The following is a 21,782-nucleotide window of genomic DNA, read 5'->3' on the forward strand; positions in this document are numbered from 1 at the left end:
GGGAGCCTGACCTGGGGCTCGATCCCAGGACCCAAGGATCATGACCTGAGCTCGATCCACTGAGCCACCCAGGTGCCCCTGCAGGAGAACTTTTGAGTGTAAAGCAAATAGACCTTTAGCTCCTCCCGCATGGTCACACAGAACCAAGAGTCTGTAGTTTCTTAAAGCTGCGATACAAAATCAGAAATGTTACCCCAGAAAGTCCTACAGTGGGGAACCAAGTGGGACGGCCTGCGGGCAGGGGTTGTGGAGATTCCCGGGCCTTAGCCATGATTTCCCCTTCTCATTTTAACAAGACTGTTAAGATAATAATAGGAAACACTGGGATCCCTGGGTGGCGCAGGGTTTAGCGCCTGCCTTTGGCCTAGGGTGTGATCCTGGAGACCCGGGATTGAATCCCATGTCGGGCTCCCGGTGCATGAAGCCTGCTTCTCCCTCTACCTGTGTCTCTGCCCCTCTCTCTCTGTGTGTGACTATCACTTAAAAAAAAAAAAAAAAAAAAAAAGCAAACACTTATGTAGCGTTTAGTACATGCCAGGCACCATTTTTTTAAAAAATAGCTTTACATTAAGTAGCTCATTTGGTCCTCAAGACATCCCCCTATGAGGAAGAGAAGTTATTCTCGGTATATCCATGGGAAAACTGAGGCAGAGAATTTAGATGTTTTGCCCAAGATGGCAGAGTTATTAATGGCCAGTGGTAAAACTGCTGTAAAGAGAGGTGGTCGGGGGGATCCCTGGGTGGCTCAGTAGTTTAGTGCCCACCTTCGGCCCAGGGTGTGATCCTGGGGTCCCGGGATCAAGTCCCACATCGGGCTCCCTGCATGGAGCCTGCTTCTCCCTCTGCCTGTGTCTCTGCCTCTCTCTCTCTCTCTCTCTGTCTCTCATGAATAAATAAATAAAATCTTTAAAAAAAAAGAGTACACCTTAAAAATGTGTGGTTTGTTCAATGTTAATTATGCTTCGATCATGCTGTTTGAAACAACAACAGAACTGCCAATATTCGGGCCCCAACTCAAGAGAGTCCAGGTCAGGTGCCCCGAATGGGGCTCAGCCTAGTACTTTCTGGTTCTAAGGTGCTGTCCGACTGGGAGCCCCTGCACTAACGCTCCCCCAGGAGTTGCTCCCCAAACCAGCAAGGGATTAGCAACAAGAGGAGGAGGGTGATGGGGAGGCTGAGAAGGACCCAGCCCATGGTGCTGACTAAGCCCAAAGTGGCTTAAGGAAGGGCATCAACCACGATGGATCGCCGACTCCACTAGGTGGCACCTGGACCTTCTCTTGGGCGGGGCCTGTTCCCCGGGCCTCGGGGCCGTGGTGCGTGCACAGAGGAGCCAGGCCAGGCGGCACAGGCCGGAGCCAAGGGTGGGCCTGGCCAGACTCCAGGCCCTGGGGGGGGGAGGCCCAGACTGCTGCGTCTCAGGGTCACGGTTCTAGTGTCATCTGAGGCTCAAAGAACAGAGCCATTCTCAGGGACCGAGGAGCCACGGAGAGGAAATAAAGATCCAAGGGAGAGGCCCAAAGGCCTCGAGTTCAGGGCACCAGGCGGAGGCCACTGTCTCCAGGGCACCACCATGCAGTCTTCTCCCCCCCATTGAGGAACACTCCGGACAGTTTTTTTTTAAAGATTTTATTCATTTATTAGAGAGAGAGAGAGAAAGTGAGCACGAGCCAGGGAGGAGCAGAGGGAGCAGGAGCAGCAGACCCCCTGCGGAGCACGGAGCCTGGCTGAGGGCTCCGACCCACAACCCCTGACACCCTGCCCCGAGCCAAAACCCTGGGCCTGATGCTTAACCAACTGGGTCTCTCTCCATTTCCAGCCACCAGCCATTGCCTGGCCTCGCTGTGCTGAGCCAGTCACTGCCCACAGTGATCACACAGCTTCGGTCACCCCTGAAGGGTCAAGCATTTAGGTGGTCATGATTTGAAGGGGGGCACATATGTTAGGCTTTGCTGTTTGTGCTCCACTGTCACCTCCACCAGGGAGCATAAAGCAAGTCCCCAAAAGAAGGTTCAAAACACATTGAAGAGGTGAGCCTGGATGGCTCAGTCGGTTAAGGGTCTACCTTTGGCTCAGGCCATGATCTCAGAGTCCTGGGATCCAGGTCTATATCGGGCTTCTGGCTCAGTGGGGAGTCTGCTTCTCCCTCTTCCCTCCCCCTGCTTTTACTCTCTCTCTCTCTCTCTCTCCCAAATAAATAAAGTTTTAAAACACACACACATTGAAGAATAAAACCCCACATCAGTAGTTTCAGATTCTCCCCAGAACCCAATACAAACCAGGGGTCCAATCTGGCCCTTAGGGTCCACAGGCCCCGGAGTACTGCATCCGCTTTGTCAGCCTTGTTCTAGCAGGGCTCTCTAGGCTCCAGTTAATTCTGTCGCCAGGATGTCCAATCAAAGTAGCTTAGATAATGGGACCCCGTCATTGTATGTGAATCCTGACACAGTGCTCGCCTTTATCTGTTCTACGTGTGCGGATTCCACGAATGATTTCTTCAAAGGAGGCTGCTGCTAAAAAGTTAGCAAAGCACTCTCCCACGTCATCCTGAAATATTCTCTTTCTTAGAAACCTAAGCTGTGTTGCAAATTTGGGCATACGATTTTCAGATCATTTCAGAGAAATGATTCCTCCTTCTTGGAACACCTACTTCAGACTTCGAAGACAAAGAGCATCGTTCCCCTCCCCCCCCCCCACCCTTTGCTCAAGGTTGTACCAAGCTCCCAACCACTGGCCATCCAGTCTCCTTCTCTAGTTTTCTCAGATCCTCGGAGCACAGAATTCTCAAGGGAGGCCCAACCTCTGAAGGTTCAGTCCCACATGTTCTCAGCACCTCAGCTACCTTCTGTTTCAGGCTTGATTCAGTTTCCTGGAATTGCCTTTCTGGTTCTTAGCTCCATCCTCTATTTTTCAATTGCTTAAAAATTATTATTAAATGCTGAGAGTTTAAAATTTGTAAAATACATATGAAGAATCATTGTCCAAGAACACCTGCACACCCACTACTCAGGTAAAGAAAAATCTTATTGCCATTACACCTAAAATCCTCAGGATAGTCCCCCCAAATCCCATTCCCTTTCCTTTCCCTCCAGGGCAAACACTACACTGAATTTTGTGTATAATTCCCTTGCTTTTCTTTCTTTCTTTCTCTTTAAGGTTTTATTTTATTTATTTATGAGAGACACAGAGAGAGGCAGAGACACACACAGAGGGAGAAGCAGGCTCCCTGTGGGGAGCCTGACAGGGGGCTCCATCCTGGGACTCCAGGATCACGCCCTGGGCTGAAGGCAGACGCTTAACTGCTGAGCCACCCGGGTGTCTCCTTGCATTTCTTAATAGATTTCCTACATATGTTATAATCTGTAAAGATTATATTATTTAGTTCTGTATGTTTTTAAGCTTTATATAAATTGATTTCTATAGCAGTATTCTGGAGACAATAGACAATAAGATGCTTTTGAGATTCACCTATATCATTGCAAGTAGCTACAATGCGTTGTTGTAATGCTTTATAGCATTCCATTGGTAATATACTATAGTTTTTTTGATCCATTGTATTTTTTTAAAGATTTTATTTATTTCACAGAGAGAGAGGTAGAGACACAGGCAGAGGGAGAAGCAGGCTTCCTGCAGGGAGCCCGATGTAGGACCCGATCCCGGGACTCTGGGATCTCGCCCTGAGCCAAAGGCAGACGCTCAACCCCTGAGGCGCCCCTAATCCATTTATTCTTTTTTTTTTTAAGTTTTTTTTTTAATTTTTATTTATTTATGATAGTCACACAGAGATAGAGAGAGAGAGAGGCAGAGACACAGGCAGAGGGAGAAGCAGGCTCCATGCACCGGGAGCCCTACGTGGGATTCGATCCCGGGTCTCCAGGATCGCGCCCTGGGCCAAAGGCAGGCGCCAAACCGCTGCACCACCCAGGGATCCCTAATCCATTTATTCTTGATGAACTTCGGGACTGTTAGTGTTTGCTGTCATGAACAGCCTGTGACCCCCCTTGGATCTACATCCTGGCGCACCTGGACAAGAGCTGCTCTAGGAGGGGCCTCTGCATCATAGCGCAGAAACATGCTTGTATCATCAAGATAATTCCAAATAGTTTTCCCAAAGTGGCTGTTCTAATTTACGCTCCCTACATCACCGTCTTGTTTGTATCCTCGCCAGCCCTCGATGTTATCCAACTTCCTTTTACCAGTCCGGTACGCGTCGAACGGCATTTTCTTGCAGTTTTAATTCGTTTACAGGATTGCTGAAGAGGCTGAGAATATTTTCAGATGTTTATTGGCCATTTGTCTTTTCCTTCCTTGAAGTGCCTGTTGAGGGATAGCTCAGACTTCAGAGCCTGGGCCTCAGGGACAGGAGTCCCAGCCTAGAGTCTAGCTTCCAAGCTACAACAGCAGTTGCGTGGCGGCCTCCCCGCACCTGCACCCCGTCTTACTCGGCGGCTCTCCCTCTCCTGCCCGAGGGACTCTGTCAGGCCGGCAGAGAGGGGGAGCTCAGGATGCAGCTCAGGATCCCAGCATCCTTCCGGACCCACAATCCGGGGAGGAAAGTGCGGTTTTCCCGCCCCGCGGCCCGCGCTGTGCTGCAGGCAGGGGGTCCTCTCCACTGCACCCCCTGCAATTACGCAAGCCCCTCTGTTATCAGTTCATCCTGTTATTAGACCCCGAGGTCTCATTCACCGGATCAACAAGTTCCGAGCTGGGTGCTAGAGACAAAAACAGGAAAAGGCAATCAGGCCCAGCCCGCGGCTGCCGGGGTGGGGAACCCGCCGGCGCGCCCTCAGGGGGCTCCGCACTGACGCCCGGGCATCCGCGAGGCCCCGCCCCCGCCACTAGGCCCCGCCCACACCACCGCGAAGCCCCGCCCACACAGTCACGAGGCCCCGCCCGTATCGCCGCGAGGCCCGCCCCCGCCCCGAGGCCCCGCCCACACAGCGAGGCCCGCCCCATCACCACGAGGCCCCGCCCACACAGCGAGGCCCCGCCCCCGCCGCCGCGGCTTCCTCGCTCCACGCCCGGGGTCGCCCCCTACCGGAGGCGCGTCACCCGACCGCGCCGGGCGGAGGGGGTGGAGCCCGCCGGCCGCGACGCCGCCCGGTCGCCTAGCAACGCCCCCACGCAGCGCCATGCAAGCGGGCGGCAGCCGGGAGCTGGAGGCCAGGAATTATTTGGAGAAACATCGGATTATGGAGCTGCTGAGCTACCTCACCAGCGCTCTGCTCTTCTTCCGGCCTGGTGAGAGTCTTGCCTGCCCCTCCGGCGCTCGGTTCCCCCCAGCCCGGTCTCCCGCGCGGCCGCCGGCTCCCTTCCCGGGACCCCCGCCCCGCGCTCGCCCGCGTCTCGGCCGGCGCCGCGGCCTCCGTCACAGGCCGCCTCTCCCGGGGCTGGCGTGGCCGGGGCGCGGGCGAGCGCGGGGGCCCGGCGGTGGGAGGGAGGCCGGGGGGCGGATGGGGAGGAAGTACGGATCTCACGGCGCGGCGCGCGGGGGAGAAATAATAAATGAATAATAACGAATAGCATCCCTCTGCCTGGCAACTAGCAGGTGTCTCTTCTTTTTAAGATTCTATTTATTTATTCACGAGAGACACAGAGAGAGGCGGAGACACAGACACAGGGAGAAGCAGGCTCCAGGCAGGGAGCCCGACGCGGGACTCGATCCCGGGACCCCGGGGTCACGACCCGAGCCGCAGGCGGACGCTCGACCCCCTGAGCCACCCGGGCGTCCTCCAGCAGATGTTTCATTTTGATTTATTAAAGCATACCTACGAGGTTTTTTTTTTTTTTTTAAGATTTATTTTTATTTACGATAGAGAGAGAGAGGCAGAGACACAGGCAGAGGGAGAAGCAGGCTCCATGCGGGGAGCCCGACGCGGGACTCGATCCCGGGTCTCCAGGGTCGCGCCCTGGGCCGAAGGCAGGCGCCAAACCGCTGCGCCACCCAGGGATTCCCCCTACGAGGTTTAAAATCAAAAACTACTCCAGGGCTCATAGTGAATGACAGCATTTCCCTCCCTGTCCCGGATCCCTGCTCTACAGAACAAATGATTTCCAGCTCCTTTAGCTGTTGACCCCGATGTTCCTAAATCACAGACTTGTGCCGCTACTTACTAACGTCCCCCCAGCCCTCCAGGTCCAGATTCAGCTTTATACTAGGTAAGGTGAGACTTCAGCTCTCCTACACACGTGCACGCGCGTGGGCGTGGGCACGCTCACACCTGTTCCCCCTCACCCCCACCTTGCCAATAAGGTTAGAATTCGATTTTGGTGTGGCCAGTATTCAGAATTTACATTATTATTATCATTAGGCAAATATCCACAGCTGGTGCATACAGTAGGATGGCCGTAGCAGGAAGATGCTAGGATTATGTCCTTTCTTGATTTCCCTGAAGTTCATAATACTACATTTTAAATTTTTTTTAAGATTTTTATTTATTCATGAGAGACACAGAGAGAGGAAGAGGCAGAGACATAGGCAGAAGGAGAAGCAGGCTCCATGCAGGGAGCCCGACGTGGGACTCGATCCTGGGTCTCTAGGGTCAGGCCCTGGGCTGAAGGCAGGTGCTAAACCACTGAGCCACTGGGGCTGCCCCTTAAATGTTTACTTACATTTTCTGTGTCATTACCACTGATTCATCAATATCCTCTTTTTTGTCCTAAGCAGAGATCTCCTCTCAGTAGGAAAGGAGATTCATCCGGAACTCACCACCCTCGCACATCCCCCAGCTCTCTGTTCTCGGCTCCCAGCTGGCCCGATGGCTCAGCCACTCTGCTGGATGGCTGGACTTCAGGGGTTTCCCTCTCTCCGACACTAATCCTCTTCACCTCTCTCCTGTGCTTACAGCCTGTTTGTTTTATGGTCTTGGGTGGCCCTCTGTTTTTGCTTTTTTTTTCCCTCTTCCTCTAGGGGGACATATCCTCTAGATATGGCTCCCTGAGAGTGTGCTTCATTGGAGCAGTAAATATTTTGAGAACTCCTATCTGAAAAATGTCTCATCCTACACTCAAATATGACGATAACTAGGGTAGATACAATTCCTGGTTAGAGAATATTGCCCTCAGAATTTGGAGGGCATTGCACCATTGTCTTCTAGTTGCCACTGTTGCTCTGAAGAGTCTGATGTCAAGACATCATCAGGTTCTTGATGTGTTTAAGACTTTTTTTCTTCCTCTGGAAGTTTTTAGGATTGTCTTTTTATTTTATCCCTGGTGTTCTAAATGTTTATATGCCTTGAAGTGGGTTCATCTTTGTTTTTCCTAATCCACTGTGCTGGTAGGTACTTTGTGGTCTTTCTTAATTTGTAGATTTTTTTTTTTTCTGTCTCCTGCTTCTTTCCTGGCCTCCTCCTCTCAAGCTCTTTCTGATGTCAACCAACGTAGTATCTCAGGGATTCATTTTTTCCTTTTAACATAAAAGGTTTTGAACTCACCTGTGGGAGATGAATTAACCTGTGGAAGGCATGATGGGGAAAAGAGAATCCAAGATAAAGACACATTCTCTCAGCAGAGAATAGGAAGGGGAAGTCTGGTAGCAGATACACGGTTAATAACACAATCCCATCACATTCAGAATTTAAATAATTATTGTAAGAAACTGAGATGCTGTTACCTTACCTCCTGTAACAGTGTAAATTTCTTGAGACATCTCTGCAAACTCCAAAGAGGATGGGGAGGGCAGGGCAAACCACGGGGGAAGAAATACTGAGGAAGAGCCAAGGGGTTTGGCTGGCGTCCCAGGTACAGGGCAGTGCATCTCAACGTTCCCTGCCCGGATCCCCTGAGGAGCAGAGGAGAGAGGACTTGTACTTTTGGTGTCAGACCTTAGCCTGATGCTGCTAACAAGTTTCTTTGGAATAACTTGTTTTACCCTAAAAATTTACAAGTCTTGTTCTCCTACAGATCTATCCATTTCTTACTATAAACGTCACATTTTTCTCACCTCGATATGATTCATTCTCAGGAGGAAACACTATGTTCTCTTGGGTCTTTATGAAACCTCTGGCATTATGACATGTATCCCAGTTTGAAAACCTTGGATTGTAAGGGATTTATGGAAAATAAGACCACACAGTTTGATTGCATTCCTGCTGTTGAGGGGACAGGTCTACAATCCCTCATCTTCAACTTCAAAATTGTAAACGCTCTGAAAACCAACAGATTTTCATAACTCATTTAACAGCAAAACCTAACATAACCCGAAGTCATTCGGTAGGAAAATGTGTCACTTCCCAGTGACAGTTCTGTGCTGTAGAAAGAGACAGTATAAATGCTTAGGGGAGGCCTTTCATAAAATTAGAATTTCATTTTTAAAAAGGAGACAGTTGTAACCCAGATGAGAGATGCTGCTGAGTGAAGATAAGATATCTTTGAGAGGGACACCTGGGTGGTTCAGTGGTTAAGTGTCTGCCTTTGGCTCAGGTCATGATCCTGGAGTCCCAGGATCGAGTCCCACATCAGGCTCCCTGCATGGAGCCTGCTTCTCTCTCTGCCTGTGTCTCTGTCTCTCATGAATAAATAAATAAAATCTTTAAAAAAAAAAGATATCTTTGAGAGTTATAGAGGTGGAAAACTCTAGAGACTATCATAGCTGAGTAGGTTTGGGGAGTCCAGTGCTTCCCATATTTCAGTTAGAGTATGATAAAGCCTGCAAATTTTAGGGAACACACTGCCTTGACTTATACTAGCTGTGGGTCTTAGGAAACTGTTGGTTATGTGGAATACCAAGCACGTAGTGAGGGCTCAATAAATATTAGCTATTATTAAGATGTTGAACTTGAGGTTTTGTTTCCCTTGGAAAACTGTCATTATCAGCTGAATTTTATATAATAACTTAGGTGGATAGTAACATTTGGATCTTCCCTTCATGTTTTATTTCTTTATTTTTTTATTTTAAATTTTTTTTAACAAATTTTTTAAATTCAATTTTTTTTTTTTAAGATTTATTTATTTATTTATGATAGAGAGAGAGGCAGAGACACAGGAGGACGGAGAAGCAGGCTCCATGCCGGGAGCCCAACGTGGGACTCGATCCCCGGACTCCAGGATCGCGCCCTGGGCCAAAGGCAGGCGCTAAACCGCTGAGCCACCCGGGGATCCCCCTATTTTAATTTTTAAAAATATTTTATTTTTTTATTTGAAGGAGCCAAGTGAGTGAGCACGGGCTAGGAAGGGTTAGAGGGAGAGGGAGAAGTAGACTCCTCGCTGAGTAAGGAGCCTGATGCAGGGCTTGATCCCAAGATCATGACCTGAGCTGAAGGCAGATGCTTAAGCAACTGAGCCACCCAGGCACCTCCCTTCCTGTTTTAAAAAGTTAAATCTTTTGGGGTGGCTTGCTGGCTCAGTCGGTGTAGCACACAACTCCTGTTCTCGGGGTTGTGAGTTTAAGCCCCATGTTGGATAGAGAGATCACTTAAAAATAAAAAATTATTGGAGTTAATATCTTTTTTTAAAAGATATGAAGGTATAAAGAGAGAGAGCGCAAAGCAGAGGGAGGCAGGCGGAGGGAGAGGGAGCATCAGATGCCCAAGGAGCAGGGAGTCCCATGTGGGGCTCCATCCCGGGACCCTGAGATCATGACCCTGAGCCGAAGGCAGACACTTAACTGGCTGAGCCACCCAGGTGCCTAACGTTAATACCTTTATTATTTCTGTTGTAAGCATTTTCAAAATATTTTGAGATGCAGGCAGAGTATAAATTATAGATTCCAGACATAAGCATTATAACATCTCGTGCGGTCTGAAGGATATACAGTAAAAATCCTTCATCAGAGAAACACCGCAAGTTCCATTAACATTATTTACTTACCATGTCCTTAAAAAGTAGTGAACTGAGGGGATCCCTGGGTGGCACAGCAGTTTAGCACCTGCCTTTGGCCCAGGGCCCAATCCTGGAGACCCGGGATCGAATCCCACGTTGGGCTCCCGGTGCATGGAGCCTGCTTCTCCCTCTCCTTGTGTGTGACTATCATAAAGAAAATTTTAAAAAAAGAAAAGAAAAAAGTAGTGAACTGAAATTCAAAGTTGGCCTTTTTTCTCTTTCTGAATTTGATAAATAGTTTAGAGAGAAGCAACAGAAGATTGCATACATGGTGTGACTGCCTTTAGTAACCCATTTGTTTCTACAGTCTGTTAAAATCTGTTCAAAAAGGCACGAGAGATTTTTTTTTTTTTTTAAGATTTTATTTATAGGGACACCTGGGTGGCTCAGCAGTTGAGCATCTGCCTTCGGCCCAGGATGTGATCCTGGAGTCCCGGGATCGAGTCCCACATCAGGCTCCCTGCATGGAGCCTGCTTCTCCCTCTGCCTGTGTCTCTGCCTCTCTCTCTGTGTGTCTCATGAATAAATAAATAAATTTTTTAAAAAAGGTCTAAAATATATAAAGAACACCTACAATTCAGTAACAAAAAATCTGATTTAAAAATGGGCAAGGCAGGCTCCAGACTGGCTCATTTGGAAGCATGCGACTCTTGATCTTGTGTTTGTGAGTTTGAGCCCCACATTGGGCATAGAGATTACTAAAAAAAATAAATAGACTTAAAAAAAATGGGCAGAGGAACAAAATAGACATTTTTTCAAAAGAAAAAAAAAGACCTACAATTGCTTGCAGGTACATACAAAGATGTTTAACACCATTAATCATCAGGAAAATGCAAATCAAAACCAGGAGATACCACCTCACACATCAAAATGGCTGTTACAAAAGAGGCAAAGATAACAAGTAAGAATGTGGAGAAAAAGGGACCCTCATGCACTGTTGGTAGGAATGTAATTTAGCGCAGCCACTATAGAAAATATTACGGGGGTTACTCAAAAAATTAAAATCAGAACTGCTGTGTGCTCCAGCATTTCCACTTCTGGGTATATATCCAAAGGAAATGAAATCAGGATATGAAGGAGATATTAGCACTCTCCTGTTTATTGCTGCATGATTCACAATAGCCAAGATAAGGAAACAATCTAAGCATCTGCCTACAGATGAATGAATAAGAAGATGTGGTATATTTATACAATGGAATATTATTCAGCCATGAGAAAGGAGATCCTGCCATTTGCAACATGGATGCCTCTTGAGGATATGCTAAGTGAGCTCAGTCAGAGAAGGACAAATACTGCATATCACTTATATGAGGAATCTAAAGAAGCCAAAGTTGTTAAAACAGTAGAATGGTTACTGGGTGGGAGGTGGGGGGGTTTAGAGCTGTTCCTCCACCTGCAACTAGTAGAGAAGTCTTGGAAATCCAATGCACAGCATAGTGCTTACAGTATTACTGTATTATAAACATCAAGCTTGCTAAGAGACTAGATCTTAATTATTCCCACCCCAAAAAAGAAATAATTATGTGATGTGATAAAGATGTCAACTAATGTTAGTGACAGTCATACTGCAAGATATAAATGTATCAAATCAACATGTTATCTTATACAATGGTACATGTCAGTTATATCTCAAAAGAAGTCCTTAAACTTTTGGAGGTATATGCTCAAATATTTATTAATGAATATTATCACTGTAATTTACTTCCAGATAATACAGGAAGGAGGGGACTTGGGTGAGATGATGGTGAAATGAAACTGGCCACAGATTTTAAGTTAAAGTTGATTGATGGGTTCATTATACTTTCCTACTTTTATAAATTTATAAAATTCTCAAGAAAAAGTTTTTATATTTTTATTTTTTTAAAGATTTTATTTATTATTCATGAGAGGCACAGAGAGAAAGAGGCAGAGACATAGGCAGAGGGAGAAGCAGGCTCCCTGCAGGGAGCCCGACTTGGGACTCGATCCCGGGACCCCAGGATCACGCCCTGGGCCGAAGGCAGATGCTCAACTGCTGAGACACCCAGGGATCCCAAGAAAAAGTTTTTAAAAGAAATACATAATCACTGTGTGTGTGTAGTGGGTGGCATTCATATTTAAGCTGCTCCTGCTTCTGCTTAAAAAGCTGCGCCTTCTGCAGCTGCTTCCACCTGCATTATTTCTGGAAAATGGATTGATCTTTTTTTTATCTTTCATATTGCTTAAGTGAGAGATACCCTATTTATTCAAATTACTGCTTTTATGTTAGAAGTGAACACTTACGCTTCCTAATGGAAAAATATATTAGGGATCCCTGGGTGGCGCAGCGGTTTAGCGCCTGCCTTTGGCCCAGGGCGCGATCCTGGAGACCCGGGATCGAATCCCACATCAGGCTCCCGGTGCATGGAGCCTGCTTCTTCCTCTGCCTGTGTCTCTGCCTGTCTCTCTCACTGTGCCTATCATAAATAAATAAATAAAATTAAAAAAAAAAAAGAAAAATATATTAATCTAAGAGTCTCTGTTTTTATTTACATTTTATCCTTTCTTTTCGCTGACCACCTTCCCTGAATCATGCTGTACTTTTAAAAATTTATTTCTTTCAGTTTTTGACACTTGTCTGTAAATTAGAATCACCTGAGCAGCTTTAAAAAATACCCAGTGGACGCCTGGGTGGCTCAGCAGCTGAGCGTTGCCTTGGGCTCAGGGCATGATCCTGGAGTCCTGGGATTGAGTCCTGTATCAGGTTCCCCGCAGGGAGCCTGCTTCTCCGTCTGCCTATGTCTCTGCCTCTTTCTCTGTGTGTCTCTCATGAATAAATCAATAAAATTTTTTTAAAGAGTAATAAAAAATAAAAAAAATACCCAGGTCCCATATTTGGGATAGAGCACTTTCTATATGTGTTTAATGTATTGTTTTTCATGTAAGCAAGGTTTTCACCCAGTGCCTAGTACCTTGAACATAGTTATTTAATAATGACTATTTCCATTTGTGATAGATCTTAATTTTATATCAGAAAGAACTGAAACTATTCTTTTACAGAAAAACCAAGAGAGTATTTAATAACTATATTGGAACGACTGAGAATTGCCAAAATAACAGGCGTGGCCTTTCCTTTCTTTATGGATCACTCTAACATTGTGGCTATGTTTGAGATGATGGACACTTCAAGTAAAGGCACCATATCATTTGTGCAGTACAAAGAAGGTCAGTATCATCTACCAATTGAAGTAATAGTTTGCACTCATTCCATAACTTACCCTAGTTGAAAATAATGCTTCATAAATTTTCCTTTCTTCTCGTTGTGGTTTTATAGCCCTAAAAACCCTGGGTCTGTTGAATAAAGATGAAGTTTTAATAGATGATGGACATATAATAACTTTGGATAAATTCAGAGCTGAAGTGTAAGTTTATTTTTACATGACTGATACTTAAATAGTATGACATGATTTTGAAGTACAATGTAATTTAAAGTAATTTAAAACAGAAGTTCCTATCATTTGGCAAACATTTCATTGCCTTGAAACTTTCACCTGTCTAGAAAGCAAGGAGTGACAGTAAAGTCTGGAATTAGAAGTTCCGTGGGCAGCTTCATTCTTTTCTCAATGGGAAAGCCCAGCAATTCTCAAAAAATGAGGTAGAGAAGACCCAGTCTGCTAGAACTACAGAAAAACTTTGACCCCAAGACACTAGTTACAAAATCTCTCTATAAAATATGGAGTAATAGGGATGCCTGGGTGGCTCAGTGTTTGAGCACCTGCCTTTGGCTCAGGGCGGGATCCTGGATTCCCTGGATCGAGTCCCGCATCGGGCTCCCTACATGGAGCCTGCTTCTCCCTCTGCCTACGTCTCTGTATTTCTGTGTCTCCTGTGAATAAACCAATAAAATCCTTTTTTTTTTTTTTAAGATTTTATTTATTTATGAGAGACAGGGCAGGGGGGCAGAGACACAGGCACAGGGAGAAGCAGGCTCCATGCAGGGAGCCTGATGCAGGACTTGATCCCAGGTCTCCAGGATCATGCCCTGGGCCGAAGGCAGGCGCTCAACCACTGAGCCACCCAGGGATCGCCCCCCCCAATAAAATATTTAAATAAATAAATAAATAAAATGTGGGGTAATAGAAGTTTTCTCAAAGTATTTCCTCAAAATTATTTATTACCAAGTAAATATTTATTGATAGTATAAATTACAGGGCAGGGCACCTGGCTGGCTCAGTCAGTAGAGCATGCGACTCTTGATCTTGGGATTGTGAATTCAAGCCCCACGTTGGGTGTAGAGCTTACTTAAAACAAAACAAAAACAGTATAGGCTGCATGCCAGCTTCACAATTTTATTTATTTATTTATTTTTTAAGATTTTATCCATTCACTCATGAGAGACACAGAGAGGCCAAGACACAGGCAGAGGGAGAAGCAGGCCCCACACAGGGCAGGGAGCCCAGCATGGAACTCGATCCTGGGTCTCCAGGATCACGCCCTGGGCTGAAGGCGGCGCCAAACCACCGAGCCACCAGGGCTGCCCCAACCTGACAATTTTATTTTATTATTATTTTCTTTTTAAGATTTTATTTATTTATTCATGACAGGCAGAGACACAGGCAGAGGGAGAAGCAGGCTCCATGCAGGGAGGTTGACATGGGACTTGATCCCGGGTCTCGGATTCCGCCCTGGAGAAGGTGGCGCTAAGCCACTAGGCCCTCAGCCTCACAATTTTAGATTTGATGTATTACACCTTGAAAAGTACTAAGAAAAAAAAAAGTACTAACTAAATGCTAAGTCAGGAAAAAAAATGAATAAAATTTAATAGTTGTAGAAGGCTTTTAATCAATGTAACTCAATTTCTTTAAATATTTTGTTCTCTTAAGGACTTATTAATCAAGAAATCATTAGAGTCCAAAGCCATGGAAAAGTAGGAAGAATAAAAAGCTTAAGATTCCCAACTCATTGCCAGTTACATAAATATTAAACAAAAAGTGTTTAGTTCCCATCACTACCCTGGAGGAAGGACTGAAACACAGTACTCTGGCCTGAAATGTTTCATCCAAAAGGAAAGGCTGCCCACTGTCATATGGAATGGAACTAGGAAGGATTTTATTATTCATTCATTTATTTAAATATTTTATTTATTCATGAGAGACACAGAGAGGCCGAGACACAGGCAGAGGGAGAAGCAGACTCTATGCAGGGAGCCCAACATGGGACTTGGTCCCAGGTCGCCAGGATCAGGCCCTGGGCTGAAGGTGGCGCTAAACCGCTGAGCCACCTGGGCTGCCCAATTTATTTATTTATTTTAAAAAATTTACTTATGAGAGAGAGCAATAATGAGCACATGCGGGGTGGGGGGGTGGGAGAGAGAGAACCTCCAGCAGACTCCCTGCTGAGTGCAGAGCCCCAGCTTGGTTCTTAATATGAGGACCCTGAGATCATGACCTGAGCTGACAGCAGGAGTCCGATGCTTAACCCACTGAGCTACCTAGGCGCCCCTAGGAAGGACAAATATAAGGACATTTGTGGAAAAATGAAATCAATTCTATTTTAGTCACCATCTCATGTTCTCTTATAGGAAATACAGTGAATTTCCAAGCCAGATATAGGAACTTCTAATTATAAACATGCATTCTAAAGTGATTTTTTAAAAATTTATTTGCTGTGTTTGATTATCTACAACAGTTTCCCTTAATTAGCATAGGATGAAAATTTGTCGTAATTTATTATCTCTGCTCTTGTATCTTATTCAGTAGACATGTATTTCTAAATGCAATTATTCTGCATTTTCCTGGCTTCTGAGTTTTCTGTTTTTGTTTTCTTAGGAACAAGAGGACTGAGGAAATATGGTCATCATTTTAATTACACTATAAGTCCAAGATTAAATGATTCTGTAAAGTTTTCAACTGTCCAGTTTCATTAATTCAGAACATTGTCATTTAACTTGAAATCCAATTTGGCTTCCTCTTTGTTAAAACCCAAAACTCCAAAACAAAAAAAGATGCATTATTTTCCAGTGTTAGGCCAGTTTGTCCTCAAATTAAGCAGAATCTCAACATCTTGTTGAGCCAGTTTGTAAATTCCAACTTCATTTAATGCGGCTGTGGCAGAGGGCTGGCCTGAAGCTGACTGCAGGACATCCTTCAGAAGTAGGGCGGAACCAACATTCAGATTCAGAACAATACAGGCTTCTTTTACACTGTGGGGAAAAAAAAAGGCAGGAGGGAAATGAGATATCCTATATATATATATATATATCATCCACATTATTCCATAATATAGTCATTTTCAGAAAATAAACAGCTTCCCTACACTGCTAGTCCATATTGTCCTCTATAAAATATATTTATGGATTTATTATTTGGCTCTTTTAACACATTAGGACTATGTATTTATACAGTGTTTATATTTTATTAGATTACTGTAATGTAATAGGATCATTGTTTTCAATATGTATCTATTACCACCCAAAATATAACATTGATACTAACATAGTAACCTATTAAATGTAGCTAAGACTTGTGCTAGATTAGAATATGGAAAGAGAAACAAAAAAAAAAAGAAAAAGAAAAAAATTCAGATAGCTTAACTTAAATTAGCAAAAATAATCTTGTTTTATAATAACTTTAAAAGAATGTTTTATAATCTCAAATTTGCCCCCAATAATTTAAATTTTAAATCAATTTCTAAAAATACTAAGAATTTTTCTTACATAAAGTTATGCTTTGAACCAAAATTAATAAATATTTAAGAAAACAAATTTTCTTCAGGCCTGGCATACTATTAGGTACTAAGCATATTTCTAATTTCTAATACTTATTGAGTATGGAAGAACTGCACTTGTTGCATTTTCTCTCTCCAGTAACAGGCAAATAGCATGGGATGCCTGGGTGGCTCAGCGGTTGAGCGTCTGCCTTCAGCTCAGGGTGTGATCCCGAGTTCAGGGATCCAGTCCTACATTGGGCTCCCTGCATGGAGCCTGCTTCTCCTTCTGCCTGTGTCTCTGCCTCTCTCTCTCTCTCATGAGTAAATAAATCTTAAAAAAAAAGAAAAAAAAGAAAAAGAAAGGCAAGGGCAGCCCAGGTGGCTCAGTGGTTTAACGCCGCCTTCGGCCCAGGGCGTGATCCTGAAGACCCAGGATCCAGTCCCACGTCGGGCTCCCTGCATGGAGCCTGCTTCTCCCTCTGCCTATGTCTCTGCCTCTCTCTCTCTCTCTGTGTCTCATGAATAAATAAAATCTTTAAAAAAATAAAAATAAAAAGTAAAGGCAAATAGGAGCATTAAACTAAATGCAAGAAATAAAAAGCCCAACACATCATTTAGATCCAGTTCTGATAAATAGAGGAAGGGGGTCATGGGTCGTGTCTTGGATTATCTGGGTATACAGTGCATGTCCTAAAATTTTAATTGATGCTCTGTTTATCCCAGCAAACATCACGAGAATCCAAGAATTGTTTAAAAAAAAAAAGGAATCCACCTCCTCTATAAACACTTGATACACTAGCAGTCATGGTTAAATATTGAGCTTACTGTTTAAAATAATTTTCCGGTCTCTTGCAATAGTGGGAGAACAGGGGGAACAGATTCCGCGTCATATCAAACTGCAACTGAGCTGCTCCTCCTTCATTGAAATGATTAGCAAGGATGATCTGCAACAAAGAGCAGTCATGTAACAGCTGCCTTTATCATCACAGCCCGGACTACAGCCTGCTCTTACTCACTTCTTGGTAGATGTATACGTCCAGCTTCTCCACAAGCATCTGCCAGAAAATTTTAAATAAGGAGAAGCAGAGCTGCTGCTCCAGCTGCAGTGAGCGGTCTCTCAGCGTGAGCAGGAGCGGGCAGGCTGAGCTGGACAGCGACATCACTGCCTGCTCGGCCTGGGATGGCAAGGACAACCACCTGGAAGACACAAAGGCAGCAAGGCCCATGGCACATTAAGTTTTAGGAAAGATTCTCAAAACTTGGTGTGTTTTAAGACTTAACAAATCCTTTCAAATTCAGGGAAGTGCACTTTGGATGAGAAACAATGTACAGCCCAGCACAAAAACCTGTCTCAGAAAGTAAATATATTTATACTTTACCTCTGTATTAAATACTCCCTATGTGACGACGATGACACATAGTATTTTTTTTAATCTCCCTATGTTAATGTGACTTACTGAAATCATTATAAAACAGGCAAAATGTAAACCGTATTAGCATTTAAGACATCAGCTAACTTCATGATCTGATTTTCAGCAAAAGACCAGGGACTGAAAACACTTCCAAACTGCTTATAAATAGTCTGTGGGACAGGGACTCCGCTTGAACAGACGCACACAGAGGATACGGCGTGGCGAAGGTAACCGACATCCACACAGAACCATAAGGGTGGGATAAAGTGTACCAGGCACGCACAGAACACTACAGGAGCACCATGCTTTGGTACATGGCACCCAACCCCACATCATACACCAGTTCTCTGTATTTACAGATCCATCTGATGGTGAAATTATGACCACTTTATTCCAATTAAGAATGTATTAATATATTTTAGAAAGCTTTCTATCCGAAATAGTTCAAAATTTGTAGTACCAAGGGCCAAACTCTGCTTATCTGGACACCTTAGAAATGTGACTGCATATATCATCTTTCAATTTTTTTTTAACTTTTTAATCAGTAGTGCTCATCACATGTGCCCTCCTTAATCCCTGCCACCTATTTCACTCATTCTCCCACACCTTCCCCTCTGGTAACCATCAGTTTGTTCTCTAGAGTTCAGAGTCTGTTACATGTTCATTTGTTTTATGCCTTAAATTCCACATGAGTGAAATCATTTGGTATTTGTCTTTCTCTGACTTATTTCACTTAGCATTATACTCCCTAGCTCTATCCAGGTCTTGCAAATAGCAAGATTTCATTCTTTCCATTCTTTTTTATGGCTAAATAATACTCCACTGTCCATAATTTTATATATTCATTCCTTTGAATTAGTGTTTTTGTATTCTTTGGGTAAATACCCAGTAGGGCGATTGCTGGATCATAGGGTAATTCTATTTTTGAAATATAATTTGAGGTCTGCAATCTTGATGCTTCTAGCTATGCTTCCCCTCCCCCACTGTTTTGGCTATTCAGGGTCATTTGTGGTTCCATACAAATTTTAGGATTGTTTGTTCTAGCTCTGTGAAAAATGCCCTTGTATTCTGATAGGATTGCATTAAATGTATAGATTGCTTTGGATAGTATAGACATTTGAATATTTGTCCAGTGCATGAGTATGGAATGTCTTTTCTTTGTGTCATCTTTAATTTCTTTCATCAGTGTTATTATAGTTTTCAAGAATATAGGTCTTTCACCTCTTCGGTTAGGTTTATTCTTAGGTATCTTATTATTTTTGGTACAAATGTAAATGGGATTGTTTTCTTAATTTCTTTTTCCACTGCTTCATTATTGGTATACAGAAATGCAGCAGATTTTTGTACATTGTGTATCCTGTGACTTTACTGAATTCATTAGCAGTTTGTTGGTGGAGTCTCTCAGGTTTTCTACATACAGTATCATGTCAACAACACATACTTAATGTTCTTCCTGACCTTAGGGGAAGAGGCTTTCAGTTTTCCCCCACTGAATATGATGTTCACTGTGGGATTTTCATATATGGCCTTTGAGGTATGTTGAGGTATGTTCCCTCTAAACCTACTTCATTGAGGGTTTTTATCATGATGGATGTTGTGCTTTGTCAAATATTTTTTCTGCATCTGTTGAAATGATCATATAGTTATCCTTTCTCTTAGTAATTACATTGTGACATTACGTGTCACACTGATTTGCAAATATTGAACTACTCTTCCCACTTGATTGTGGCGAATGACTTTTTTAAATGTGTTGTTGGGTTTGGTTTCATAGTATTTTATAGGTGCCCCCGATGGAGAAGCCTGAAGTGGTAAAGATGCACCTGGATTTTTGCATCTGTGTTCAGCAAGGATATTGGCCTGTAATTCTCTTTTTCTGAAGTGCCTTTATCTGGTTTTGGTTATCAGGGTCATGCTGGCCTTGTAGAAAGAATTAAGAAGCTTTCCTTCCTCTTCTATTTCTTGGAATAATTTCAGAAAAACAGGTATTTATCATCTTTCCATTTTTAGCAAACTGGATTTGGAAGCTGAGTTGTAAGAAAATACAGGAGGACTTACCTTTCTTTTTTATACAATTTTGCAGCTTCTTTAACTTCTCTAAAAACGTGGTCTACCTGGCGGGTCAACATGTCATGTTTTAAACGCTCCAGCAGGTTAATCATGTCATCAAAGACAGAACTTTCCATGGATGCTAGCTGTCCCAGCTGCAACTTACTCAGGGTGTTACTCTCTGCAAAGACCTCCAGTGCTGCCTGCTGAAGTTGAAGGAAGAACTGAAAGCAAAAATATGTCAACATAGTCATTAAAACCTTTTTCTTTTTAATATTTTATTCATTTATTCATGAGAGACAGAGAGAGAGGCAGAGACACAGGCAGAGGGAGAAGCAAGCTCTTCACAGGGAGCCTGATACCGGACTTGATCCCAGGACCCCAGGATCACCTGAGCCAAAGGCAGATACTCAACCACTGAGCCACCCAGGTGTCCCCAAATCCTTCTTCTCTAACAGCTTGAAGTATAATTCACACGACATCTCATTTGTTTAAAGTGGACAATTCAATGGCTTTAAGTGTATATTCAGAATTGTGCGTTGATCACTAGTCAATTTTAAACATTTTTAAAGATTTTATTTATCTGAGAGAGAGCGCAAGCAGGGGGAACAAGCAAGCAGAGGGAGAAGTAGGTTCCCCACTGAGCAGGGAGCCCAACACGGAGCTCAGTCCCAGAACCCCGGGATCAAGACCTGAACCGAAGACAGATGCTTAACCAATGAGCCATTCAGGTGCCCCTAGTTGTTTTCATTACCCTAAAAAGATACCCCACACTTAACCATCATCTCCCAATCCCTTCTCTGTGCCTCCCACCCCCCAAACCCTAGGCAACCACTAATCTTTGTCGACTTGACTGTCTGACTTCTTTCACTGAGCAGTTTTCAAGGTCCATCTGTATTGTAGCATGTATCTGTACTTAATTCCTTTTCATTGCTGAATAATAATATCCTATTGCGTTTACATTTTATTTATATATATATTTTTTATTTATCCATTCATCAGTTGACAGATAATTGGATTCTTTCCACTTTGTCTTTATGAATAATACTGTATGAACATTTGTGTGTGCGTCTTCATTTCTCTTGGACACCTCTAAGAGTAGTATTGCTGGATCATATGGTAATTCCATTTTTTGTTTTTTTAATTCCATGTTTAACTATTTGAGGATGGGCAGCCTGGGTGGCTCAGCGGTTTAGTGCTGCCTTTGGCCCGTGGCCTGGTCCAGGAGACCCGGGATCGGGTCCCGCACTGGGCTCCCTGCGTGGAGCCTGCTTCTCTCTCTGCCTCTCTCTCTTTCTGTGTCTCTCATGAATAAATAAAATCTTTAAAAAAAAAAAAAAACTATTTGAGGATCTATTTTCTACAGTGACTGTACCAGCATTCAAATTTCTCCACATCTGCACTAATAATTATTATCTTTTCATTATAGACATCTTAGTTTCTATTTAGTTGAATCTCACTGTGATTTTTTTTTTTTTTTTGAGGTTGAGAAAGTGTCAGTGCAAGCAGTAAGTAGGGAGGGATGGGAGAGGGAGAGAGAAAATCTCAAGCAGACTCCTCACCCAGTACGGAGCTCAATGTGGGGATCTCACAACCCTGAGATCATAATCTAGGTCGAAATCAAGAGTGACACACTCAGCCGACTGAGCCACCCAAGAGCTCCTTCTCACTGTGATTTTAATTTGCATTTGTGCGATGGCTAACTTCTCTGGGTATTCATTTTTTCTAGAGACAGACTGATCATTGTAGTAATAAATGCATCAGATTTATTAGAATTAAGAAAATTAAAATGTCATTTTTTACAATGGCATTTTAGGTAGAATTCATATTATTTTCAGA

The 21,782-nt window shown here is 43.9% G+C and overlaps 2 protein-coding genes across 2 annotated transcripts in view; one reads left to right on the forward strand and one right to left on the reverse strand.

Annotated features, from left to right (window-relative positions):
* Positions 1-4,951: 4,951 nt before the first annotated feature.
* On the forward strand, positions 4,952-15,681 carry EFCAB10 (EF-hand calcium binding domain 10). The gene is made up of 4 exons (XM_025449261.3): positions 4,952-5,241; positions 12,838-13,002; positions 13,112-13,199; positions 15,606-15,681. Exons 1-4 carry the CDS (start codon positions 5,133-5,135, stop codon positions 15,640-15,642), a joined length of 399 nt encoding a protein of 132 aa, XP_025305046.1. The 5' UTR covers positions 4,952-5,132; the 3' UTR covers positions 15,643-15,681.
* Positions 14,113-21,782, reverse strand: part of RINT1 (RAD50 interactor 1) — a 34,807-nt gene continuing 27,137 nt past the window's right edge. Inside the window, exons 12-15 of the mRNA XM_025449255.3 lie at positions 19,953-20,167; positions 17,502-17,682; positions 17,311-17,429; positions 14,113-15,979 (exon numbers count right to left, since the gene is read on the reverse strand). Coding sequence (XP_025305040.1) covers positions 15,787-15,979; positions 17,311-17,429; positions 17,502-17,682; positions 19,953-20,167 — 708 coding nt within the window. The 3' untranslated portion in view covers positions 14,113-15,786. The remainder of the gene's footprint in view (positions 15,980-17,310; positions 17,430-17,501; positions 17,683-19,952; positions 20,168-21,782) is intronic.

The sequence above is a fragment of the Canis lupus genome, chromosome 18 (assembly GCF_003254725.2).
Source record: "Canis lupus dingo isolate Sandy chromosome 18, ASM325472v2, whole genome shotgun sequence".
Classification (NCBI taxonomy): Eukaryota; Metazoa; Chordata; class Mammalia; order Carnivora; family Canidae; genus Canis; species Canis lupus.

Coding starts and splice junctions, on each gene's coding strand:
- EFCAB10 (XM_025449261.3), top strand. CDS start 5,133: ATGCAAGCGGGCGGCAGCCGGGAGCTGGAGGCCAGGAATTATTTGGAG. Junction 5,242..12,837: donor TCTGCTCTTCTTCCGGCCTG/GTGAGAGTCTTG, acceptor ATTCTTTTACAG/AAAAACCAAGAGAGTATTTA. Junction 13,200..15,605: donor GATAAATTCAGAGCTGAAGT/GTAAGTTTATTT, acceptor TTGTTTTCTTAG/GAACAAGAGGACTGAGGAAA.